This window comes from Sarcophilus harrisii, chromosome 1, assembly GCF_902635505.1.
Source record: "Sarcophilus harrisii chromosome 1, mSarHar1.11, whole genome shotgun sequence".
In the NCBI taxonomy this organism is placed as follows: Eukaryota; Metazoa; Chordata; class Mammalia; order Dasyuromorphia; family Dasyuridae; genus Sarcophilus; species Sarcophilus harrisii.
The window spans coordinates 298,837,106-298,849,194 of record NC_045426.1 but is presented as its reverse complement, the minus strand read 5'-3'; the positions used below and the strand labels follow the sequence as shown (position 1 = coordinate 298,849,194).

The 12,089-nt window shown below is 35.4% G+C and overlaps 1 protein-coding gene across 4 annotated transcripts in view; it reads right to left on the bottom strand.

Moving 5' to 3' along the window:
- Positions 1-12,089, bottom strand: part of MYH11 (myosin heavy chain 11) — a 129,421-nt gene that overhangs the window by 61,270 nt on the left and 56,062 nt on the right. For all 4 annotated transcript variants that reach the window (XM_031944220.1, XM_031944210.1, XM_003761672.3 and 1 more), the window contains exon 5: positions 1,197-1,299. In XM_031944220.1, coding sequence (XP_031800080.1) covers positions 1,197-1,299 — 103 coding nt within the window. The remainder of the gene's footprint in view (positions 1-1,196; positions 1,300-12,089) is intronic.

Below are 12,089 nucleotides of genomic sequence, written 5' to 3'. Positions count from 1 at the left end.
TAAAAGGTGAGATTTGAACCCTGGTATTCCTGCTTCCAAATCCAGTATGTTCCTCATTAAATTGGCAAGAGTGGAAGGAAATAGTGAATCTTCTTGGTGAAGTACAATGATGACTTGTAGTGTATAACATTCTCTGTCCCTCCCCATAATAAGAGCCCCAAATTGAATGTTATAGTTTAAGGGGTGAAATACAGGAAATTATTTTCTTCTTGTTTTGGTCTTAGGACTGAATAAGAACCCAGAGCAATCACAGACCACAGCAAAAAAACTTTAGCCATCTCTGGCTATTTCTGGATTTCTGTTCTTTGTCAGGCTCTCTGACATAAAGACAAGCTAAATTTTTAGATGATTATAGAATCAACTCATGATTAATCCATAGTAAATAATGGATAAGGGTGAGCAGAGACCAATAAACTTCACAGGCAGTCCCCAAAACTCATCTCAGCCTCTTCCATTCACCAAAGCTTCTGTCAGAGGTACAGGTACTGTCAAATAAATGAAATGGACTAATTCCAGATTAGTTTTTTTTTTTTTTAACTTCTCTGGGACCAGGCCTAATATGAGGAAGCACAATCTAGAGGCTGGCTACAAAGAAGGAAAAGTATTAATAGAATCTAGAGGAATTCAGAAAGGGCCTTAGATAGTCAAGACATAACTGGAATGATCAAGACATAACTGAAGAGTCATTCCCCCAGATGGACCTGTTTGAGTTTCTCCTCTCTTTCTCTGAGAAGGAAAAACAGGGATACATGTAGAAATGAGCAAAATCTAATATTACAGCTGGGGTTTCTAATTTAAAAATTGTGCTTCCCCCAAATTGTCATTTATGAGGAGACAAATTATTTTAGTTTTTTGTAGGCTGATTGGCTGCAAGAGAGCAAAAAGTGCCTTCAGAGTCTGGGTCCTTGAAGAGCTGATCTGATGCAGGGTTCTGCTATAAATAGGCATTATATATAAGGCAACGATGAAGGCTTTTTCTCAGTAAAATATATTCCTGTTTAAGGCCTAAGGGCCCTTTCTTCCCCACCCCCTTTTTCCACAGACCCCAAAGCCCTAACATAACAGCGTGTTCTAAATAAGTTATATCTCTGAAAAGGCATTCAAGTAGAAGAAATTGAGCCTTCCAATTAACTTTTTTCCCCTAATCCCTGTCAATCTGTTGCTCAAACCTCCAAAGACAGGAAGGGACCACTTACAGTGATGCTTGTATCCTTTTTCCCCTTATGAGAGGAAGCCACCACAGCTAGATACTGGATGACCTTTTTGGTGTTTTCTGTCTTCCCAGCTCCAGATTCACCTCTGAAAGACATGGATACAAGTGCACCATTACTTTCTCTATTTGTTGACAGGCAAATGAAGAAATCAGAAAAAACAAACAAACCAATATCAGCTTATTGGATGACACCTATGGGAAGAGTCTGGAATAAAATGACATCTGTCAAAGAGCATTTCTAAAGTACCCTCTGTTCCAGTCTCTGCTCAGGGACCTGAAGGCATCTACATTCTACTGACAGAAACAACACATATGTACTTAGGTCTAACAAAAAGTATACAAATATAAAGCAAATGTTGAGGGAGATGAAGAAAAAGAGAAGGAACAATTAATACAATAGAGTAACTGAAATCCAAATTATTTAGAATTTTAAAAATAATATCAATAGTATTACTAGCCTTAATATTACTAACCACAAGCTTCCAATTTAAGTAGAAAATAGTCTCAAGGAAGGGTTCAGAATAGTACTATAAAAAGAGAGGTGAATTTGAAATAAAAAAAGCCCTGTTTGAATCCCAGCTCTGCCACTCTCCAGCTGCATGACCTTGGGCAGCAAGTAACTCACCCCTTTCTTGCTTTGCTTTTCCTCCTCTCTAAAATGAGAAGATTGCACCAGATGACCCCCAAGATCTATGAGTTTATCAACTGATAAACTATAAGCTCTAGACCTATGATTCACAATGTTGGTTCTATAGACAGTGTCTCCTGAGATTCAGCACAAACCTACAAATTGAGTGGATATCCATCTATTGAGGAATGGTGGAATAAGTTATAGTATATGAATATAATGGAATATTATTGTTCTATAAGAAATGATGAGCCTGTTGATTTCAGAAAAGCCTGGAAAGTGGAAAGACTTATATGAACTGATGTTTAGTGAAGTGAGCAGAACCAGGAAAACATACACAGCAAGAACAAAATTTTGTAAAGATCAATTGTGAGGACTTGACTCTTCAACAATGCAATGATTGAAGGCAATTTCATTTGACTTGCGATGGAAAGTGTCATCTGCATTCAGAGAGAGAACAATGGAGACTGAATGTGGATCAAAGCATAGTATTTTTTTGGTTGTTTGCTTGTTTTTTTTCTATCACTTTTTTTCATTTTTGATCTGACTTTTCTTGGGCAACATAAGGAATGTGGAAATATGTTTAGAAGAATTGTACGTGTTTACTTTATCAATTGCTTGCTGTCTTGGGGAAGAAGAAAAATTTGGAACAAAGGTTTAGAAAAGGTTAATACTAAAAACCATCTTTGCAAGTATTTAGAAATATAAAATATTATTATTAAAAAAATACAAATCTAGCCTTGATAATCAGATAGCTTAGACAAGGATTGACCTCATTGTTAGAAGAAAGGTAACCATGTTGTGGCTACCAAGCCCTAAAGAAAATGCAAAGGGAGGGGGAAAAAGGAAAGGAGATACAATCTAAACTCTTCTTTCTCTGTTGTTTCCCTCCTTGTCTGGCCCCCTTTGCTAGCTCCCTTCCTTTTCTGTTCTTTAAGAGATAGTTAGAAAGAATTTTGAAAGAAGTCTGTTTGCCCTCAAGGTCAGTTTCAAGGCTTCTCTGGAGCTGAACAGATGCCACCAGAACTATTACAGTTCCTAATCTTTTTCCTAATTAGGAAATGAAGAAATTAAGTTCCTCTACTGAGGCCCCATTAATAACTGCTCATGTTAAACTCAAAAAGAAAAAAAAATCACGTGCATTATTTTTTTGTACATAATCCTATTGACCTCCCATATCCAGAGGACAGCTTAAAGAAAGACTCAATTTCCTTTAGGTTTTTAAGTTAGGAAAAGTGAGCATCAGATTTCTGATAATTAGTTTTTAAAATGCTTTGTATATTTTAGTATTGAGATTATTTAAAAAATCACATATATATAATTTTTCTCTTAGTAAACAAGCTTATTGGGTGGATGAGAGAGCTTAATATTCTCATTTTATGTTAAAAAAAAAGAAAAAAGAAAAAACCATGGCAAAAGAAAGGGAATCATCTTCCCCAAAATTATACACTGAATTGCCATGCTAGAATGGATCTTAAAGATCATATGAGTTAATCCCTTCATGTTATTATGTGCTGTTTTTTGTTTTTTAGTCGTTTCAGTCATGTTTGAGTCTTCATGACCCTATTTGGGGTTTTCTTGGCAAAGATACTAGAGTGGTTTATCATTTCCTTCTCCAGCTCTTTTTACAGATAGAGAAACTGAGGCAAATAGGATTAAGTCACTTTTTCCTTCCAATCTGGATCTCTAGCCATTGTGCCACCTAGCTGCACATATATATTATATACATATATGTTATATTACATATATATATATCATTTTTTAACCTTTAAAAGGTTCTGAACTTAATAAATCCCAAGTAAAATGAGCATTTCCTCATACAAAAAGTAGAACAGATAAAAAGAGGACTGTACATGAATCTCTATTTAAATCTCTATTGTAAAATGCTTGCTTTTCCCTTTTAAGTATAAAATAATTTTAGCATTGAACTTTCATACTTATTCCTATAAAGATGCAGGCATATGGTACATCTCATATAGAACCTGAATATACATAGAAATACCATGCAAAGGTAGAGAGGCAGGTAGATGACAATAAAAGATAATATTGTCGTTTGTCCTTTGTCCCTGAAGAGGACCACAACATCAGGGAGGTGATACCATGACATGCAATGAAACTTGGCCTAGGACCTGTTGGTGGCCAATGAGAATCAGATTGATTTTGATTTAAGGACTAGTCCTTAAGAAAGAAATCTAGACAGTAAAGCCTAAGGTATATTGGGAGGGTTTAGAGGTGCTCGAAGGGGAAAAAAAATGCACTTAAGAGCATCTGTAGGTAAGGTTATGATATCCTATCTGGATAGAGGGAAGAAAAAACAGAGAGAGGAATGGAAGAAAGGAAGGAGGGAAGGAAGGGGAAGGTAGGAATGAGGGATGAGAAAAGGGAGAAGGGAAGGAAGGAGGGAAGGGAGGAGAGAAGGGAAGAGGGAAGGAAGAAAGGAAGAGAAGAGGGAAGGAAAGAAGGAAGGAAAGAGGAAAAGAAGAAGGAAAAGAAGAACAGAAGGAAGGAAGGAAGAGAGGAAGAAAGGAGAAAGGAAAGGAGGGAGAGAATGGAGGGAGGAAGGAAGAAAGGAGGGAAGAGAGGAGGGAAGAAAGGAGGGAAGGGAGGAATGAAGGAGGGAAGGAAGGAATACAATGAAGAAAGCATAAAAAAACATAAACACTATAAAGCTTAAAAGCTTAAGATATACAAATATCTTGTTTGCTCTTCATAACAACCCTGAGAGACATATGCTATTATTACTCTCACTTTACAGATGAAGAAACTGAGGTAAAAGAGATAAATGACTTGCCACACACCTAGGAAATATCTATGGCTGGATTTCTCTTCCAAATTTGTCAGCTCTTCATGATTATAGGTTCAGTGCTCTATCTGCTGTGCCACTCAGCTGAATAAATATCTAGGTAGTTACATATTCATCACCCTCCCTTTCTAGGATAAATTTAAAATTCCGCCCCCACAATTTAAGAATCAGGAATGTTTCATGTGAGTGAGGGTTCTATCCTCTATTTTGGGGAGATGGATATTAAGCCCAAAGCCTGGAAATCTAGTTTATCCTATGTTTCTTAGTGAAGCAAGTTTCATGTTTTATTGGGATTTTTTTTAGAGTACCCAGGAAAACTTAAATAGATTTTCAAATTGATTTATCAGTCAGATCATTGTTTCTTTGGAAAAATTAAAAACTTTTCTTTCCCAGTTTCTGGCTTCCAAGTTGGCTCTCTGGTACAAGAGCTAATAATTCTGGTTTTCCAAACAAATTCTCTTTTCTCTTTGGACAGGGGTAACCATGCCCATCTTCCTTTCTTGAGTCTCTGGAAGTATTGCCATATATGGCATCCTTTCCCTTTTAATTATCCTGCCATCCTGTAGGGCCTCTGGAATTCAACATAGACTCTTGGAATCCATTGCTTAACCCTTTGTTTCCCAAAGGCATTACAAAAGTTTCCATGTAGTATTCTGGGGACGTGTTTACTTTTTCTGAGAAAGTAAAATGTGTTTTGAACCATGGCCTGTTTCTAGAAATCTCTGGGGCTTAAGTTGTTTCTAGTTCTCCCTGCCCACTCTTTCTAAAATGTCCTCCCTATTCACAGAATCACAGAATTTCAGAGTTGGAAGGAACCCTGGCAACCAACTAGTCCAAGAATCCCTAATACAAGACACCAGAGAGATATCCTCTTCTTGAAAAATACTAATGAAGGGAAACCCATTACAGAGAGGAGCCTATTTTACTTTGGGATAGCTCTATACGGAAGTTTTTCTTTATATCAAACCTAAATTTGCTCCATTGTATTTCCCACCCATTCCTCCTAGTTCTAAGCTTTGGGGACAAACAGAATAAATCGAATCTCTCTTCTAAGGGGTGAATTTTCAAGTATTTTAAGATAGCTAGAGACTTCTCTGAGCTAAAAAGACTCTATTTGCTTCAGTTGGTTCTTATATAGTATGAGTTGGAGGACCTTCATTATTTTTCTCTAGACTTGATTCAGGTAGTTCCTGAAATAAATCACAACATTCTAGATATGGCTGGCCAAAGCAGAGTACAATGGGGCTACTCTGTTCAAGCAGCAGGAGAGTGCATTAGCTTTTATCAAATCACCCAAAATTAGACATAGCAAGGGAGATAATTCTGCTGAAATTAACCACATAATGCACTCACTATCTAATCAAAATCAAATAATTTTTGGATTATTCCTACTACTAGTCCAAATAATGACAGTACATAGATTTAGAGCAGAAAAGTACCTCCGATCAAGAGTTCTTGACTTTTCTGTTCAGTTGATTTTCAATCATGTTTGACTCTTCATGACCTCATTTGGCTCTTTCTTGCCAAAGATACTGGAGTCATTTGCCATTTCTTTCTCCAGCTTATTTTATGTATGAGAAAACTTAAGCAGAGTTATATGACTTGCCTGGGGTCACATAGCTAATAAATGTCTGATGCTGGATTTTAAATCAGGTCTTCCTAACTCCAAGCCAACACTCTATCCACTATACTGTCTAGCTGCCCTGGTTCTTGACATAGAAATTTGTGAACATAGGTAATTTAAAAAATATATATATGTATGTATATTGATAAATGCATTTCATTATAATTAGATTCCTTTTTAATCTTATATATCTTATTTTATGATTTTTAAAGCATTTAAAGCATTATTTGAGGTACATAGCTTTCACTAGGCTGCCCAAAAGAGCACATAATACACAAAAAAGTTAAAACTGTTTGTCTTATTCCTCATTTTATGGATGAAAAAACTCTCACTCTCAGAGTTTAAATAATATGTCCAAAGTCACATAGGCAGTAAATGTGACAGACAGAATTTGAACTCATATCCTTTGACTCCAATCTAGCATACTAGATTGTTATGCTATGTTATCTTCCATGTATTAATTACAGTTTTAGATCAAGGGCCAGAATATCAAGGGCCACAAAACTTTTACCACTTTTTACTCCAAATGCCAGTGTTAGCACAATAATATAGCTATCCCTGAGTAGTAATGTACAGGAGGCTTTAAAAAAACACTTTCAGTATCCTAGGCTGTTTTTCAGATTTTTTTCTTCCTTCCCTCCTTCTTTCCTTTCTTTTTCTGCCTTTCCCAACTGTATAGCCTTTTTTTTCTTTCTTTTTTATTTTTTTTAAGGATTGGTTCAGTTTTGAAGCTGGGAATCTCTGGGATTGTTACATGGGTCTAACTAATTTATTGCAAGTCATATTAAGAGAATGATAATAATGTTATACTGTATAAACAACATGTTAACTTCACTATCTGTTATCATACACTAGAAGGGCCACAAACCTCATTCTTGCTCCCAGGTTTGCTTAAGTACTTACTTATATTTTGAGCAAAGTTAAAATATTATGTCAAGCTAGTTTTCTTTTTTTGTTAATTGTTTTGTACTTGGCTTGTAAACATTATCATGACTCATTAATTGGAATGTTCCTCTCCATGTCATAGTTGATCATGTATGCAGGTTAGCAGTGCATGACAACTGCCTCTAGATTTAAATATTTTTTAAAATATTTTCCTAATTTTTATTTTTTAAAAAGGCTTTATGCTACATGACCCTAGGCAGATTACTCAAACTTTTGAGATCTCAGCATCTCCATCTATAAAATGGGAATAATAATTAATCAATCCATAAAATTTTATTAAGTGTCTGTTAGATATCAGATACTGTGCTAAGTTCTGGGGATATAAAAAAGGCAAAAGACAGTCCCTGCCTTCAAGAAGTTTACAATCTATTGGGAGAGAAAACATGAAAACAAATAGATACAAAACAAATTATATACAGGATAAATAGGAAATGATCAAAAGAGGGAAAACACTGGAATTAAAAGGGGGTAAGTAAGGAAAGACTTCCTTTTTTAAAAGTTTATTTTCTATTTATTTTTATAATAACTTTTTATCTTTCTAAATACATGCAAAGATAATTTTCAATATTCATCTTTGCAAAACTTTGTGTTCCAAATTTTTCTCCCTTTTCCTCTGCCCCCTTCCCTAGCAATCTAATATACATCAAACATGTGCAATTCAAGGTAAGGCTTCCTGTAAAAGGTTATTATTATTTTATAGCCCTCTTAATTAGAGCTTGAAAAATGTTACTTAAAAAGTGCAAGTACCAGATGAGCAAATATAGTAAGTGGAACTCCTCTTTCACTTTTAAATTCTAACTCTAAACCAGAGAATTTTAACCTGGGGGCCACAAAATTCCTTAAGAGTCAATGTCTCCTCTAGGAGCATGCAGATTTCAGAGAACTTAAATGATAAAAAAATTACATCTTTATTTTTATGAAACTCTAACTGAAATTTTATATTAATTTCAACTATATGAAAACATTTTTTCCATAAAACAGAACTCTGTTTATAGAGTGATCAAGGAGCATTTGAGAGCAGGCTGATTGAAAATTTGGGCCTCAAGTAATTTGGCTTATATTTTTGATTCAAATAATATATATCCTATATTTATGAGTAGAGCACTCTTTAAGAGGCTCAGTAGTTTTATTGTTTGTTGAATCATTCTCAGTCATGTCTGATTCTTTATAACCCCAGTTAGGGTTTTCTTGGTAAAAAAAAAAAAAAAAATACTGGAGTGATTTTCCATTTCCTTCTCCAGTTTATTATTTAGTTGAAGAAACTGAAGTAAACAGGGTTAAATGATTTGCCCAGGGTCATACAACTAGTAAGTGACTGGGACCAGAACTGAACTCAAGATCATCCTCTTTTCCCACTCAAATACTCTGTAATACTTGAAGTAAGAAGGGACACTAAAGAGTGGGCACAGAATCAGGGAGTAAAAAATAACACTCCTTACTCGAAATTCCTCATGTAATTGTTTTCTCTGCTCCATCTTCCCATTCCTATTAGTAACTAACTTTACCCAGATTGTTCCTCCAAACCAGGTAAGAAAGGGATCTTGGGGAAAATTTAGTCCAGTCCTCTCCTTTGATAGATGAGCCAATATTAGCCACATGAATTTTCCAGAATTATAACTATATGTATTAGACTTCATCATCTACTGAATAAAGACTATTCTAGTTTCCCTTACCAATCCTACTGCTCTTCTTATCGGGCCATCTTGAGTGAAAACAGCACTCCAACTATTTTCTCTCTCATTGAAAAAAAAATTTTATTAATGCCTTTTAAAAATCCCATCATTTCCCAATTCTTCTTGTGGAGTTGCTTCAGTCATATCTGATTCTTTGTGAGTCCATTTAGAGTTTTCTTGGCAAAAGTACTAGAGTGGTTTGCCATTTTTAATTCAACTCATTTTATAGATGAGGAAACTGAAGTAAACAGGGTAAAGTGATTTGTCCAAGGTCATACAGCTACTGAATTGTCTGAAGCCTGATTTGAACTCATGAGAATGAGTCTTCCTGATTCTAAACCCAGTGCTTTATCCACTATACTTCCATTTTTCACTATCCTATCTCAATATAACTTCTTTGTGGCAAAGGAAAGCAGATAAGTAAAACTAACTGACACACTGATCATGCAGATAACATTCTTAATCCATACTCCATTATCTTTCTGATAAAAGCATATACATCATCCTCTTTCCCACTTGGTTACCCATCTAAACCAACTTGGTCCAGAAGATAAACTCACATGGATTCCTGGCCCACAATAACTTAATTTGTTTTACACAAATAGTTGCAAGTAGGATTTTCACATTTCAAGACACTCTGGGACCACCCCACTCCCAGCTCACTTAATTATTTTGCTTAAGAGAAGGTACTGTTTCTGAGGGGAAGAACCCTTGTGTTTGAAGATTTGAAGGTTCAACACCCATTCCATATATTTGGTCATATACATCTCCAGCCTCCATTCCACATAGCATTCCTACATGCTATGATTTCTAACTCTAACCCTGCCATACTCTCTCAAGGGCACAAATTTTTTGAATCATTAATCTAGAACTGAAAGGGACCTCATAAGCCAGCCCTCATTTTACAGATGAAAAAAATTGAGACCAACAAAGAGTAAGTAAATAAATAAGCCCAAGATTAGTCACCTCTTTACCTCAAATTGTACTTAAAGGAAATAGATTTAAAAAAACCTCTTAGAAATAAACATCAGCCTTCCTTAATCTCAGCAGCCAGAAAAGTTAGCTAACTATCTAAGAACTTTTGATCACAGGATCTGTTTGGCTTCCTGGTCTGGTCATTATCTCTGAATCAAAGCCAGAATATTTTATGCCAACTCATATAATCTCCTGATAATCCTAAAAAGGCTTTTCTCTTTCAGCACCACCACAAGCTGAGCAGGAATGATTCTAGGCCAGTGCATTTTCTTCATTAGCTTCCTAGTTTTAGACACTCCCAGTCTTGCAGAATAGAAAGTGGAAAGTACATGAGGAATTAATTATAGCGTATAATTATGTACCATACTATTTGACTTATTGTTGTTGTTCAGCTTTCATATTTGAAGAGAACCAATGACAAGGATGATGTCTTGACTTGCTCGTGACTTGGATTTAAGTGAGGCACAACTGAAAGAATACCATTCCTGAGTATCTACAAATACTGGGTCATCCCATACCTAGAATGTTCTTACTCTTCATCTCTGCTTCTTTGTTTCCCTGAATTCCTCGAAAATCCCACCTTCTCACAGAACAAATTAGTCAATAACTATAACAATCTAGTGTTTGACAAACCTACAGACCCCAGCTTTTGGGATAAGAATTCATTGTTTGACAAAAACTGCTGGGAAAACTGGAAACTAGTATGGCAGAAACTAGGCATTGACCCACACATGACACCATATACCAAATAGGGTCAAAATGGGTACATGATCTAGACATAAAGAATGATATTATAAACAAATTAGAAGAACATAGGATAGTTTATCTCTCAGATGTATGATGGAGGAAGCCTTATGACCAAAGAAGTTCTAGAGAACATTATTGATCACAAAATAGATAATTCTGATTATATTAAGTTTAAAAAGTTTTGTACAAACAAAACTAATGCAGACAAGATTAGAAGGAAAGCAATAAACTGGGAAAACATTTTTACATTCAAAGGTTCTGATGAAGGCCTCATTTCTAAAATATATAGAGAATTGACTCAAATTTATAAGAATTCAAGCCATCCTCCAATTGATAAATGGGCAAAGGATATGAACAGACAATTTTCAGATAAAGAAATTGAAACTATTTCTAGTCATATGAAAAGGTGCTCTAAATCACTATTGATCAGAGAAATGCAAATTAAGACAATTCTGAGATACCACTACCCACCTGTCAGATTGGCTAAGACAGGAAAAGATAATGATGAATGTTAGAGGGAATGTGGGAAAACTGGGACACTGATACATTGTTGGTGGAATTGTGAATGAATCCAATCATTTTGGAGAGCAATCTGGAACTATGCTCAAAAAGCTATCAAACTGTGCATATCCTTTGACCCAGTACTACTGGGTCTATATCCCAAAGAGATTTTAAAGAAGGGAAAGGGTCCTATTATGTGCAAGAATGTTTGTGGCAGCCCTCTTTGTAGTGGCCAGAAACTGGAAACTGAGTGGATGCCCATCAATTGGAGAATGGCTGGGTTAATTGTGGTATATGAATATTATGGAATATTATTGTTTGGTAAGAAATAACCAACAGAATGATTTCAGAGAGGCCTGGAGAAACTTATATGAACTGATGTTAAGTGAAATGAACAGAACCAGGAGATCATTATACATAGCAAAAACAAGACTATATACAATCATCAATTCTGATGGATGTGACCCTCTTCAACAATGAGATGATTCAAACCAATTCCAATTGTTCAGTGATGAAGAGAGCCATCTACACCCAAAGAGAGGACAGTGGGAGCTGAATGTGGACCACAACATAGCATTCTCACTCTTTCTGTTGTTTGCTTGCATTTTGTTTTCTTTCCAGTTTTTCTTTCTTCTTTATCTGATTTTTCTTGTGTAGCAAGATAACTGTATAAATATGTATACATATATTGGATATATTGGATTTAACATATATTTTAACACATTTAACATGTATTGGACTACCTGCCATCTTGGAAAGGGGGTAGGGGAAAGGAGGGGATAATTTGGAACAGGAGGCTTTGCAAGGGTCAATGTTGAAAAATTACCCATGCATATGTTTTGTAAATAAAAAACTTTAATAAAAAAGCTATTCTATAAATTCTATAAAAAGCTTTCCCAATCATGCTGAATTCTAGTACCTTTCCTCTGTAGACTATTTCCAACATATATAGCATGTTTGTACATAGTTGTCTTTCCTAT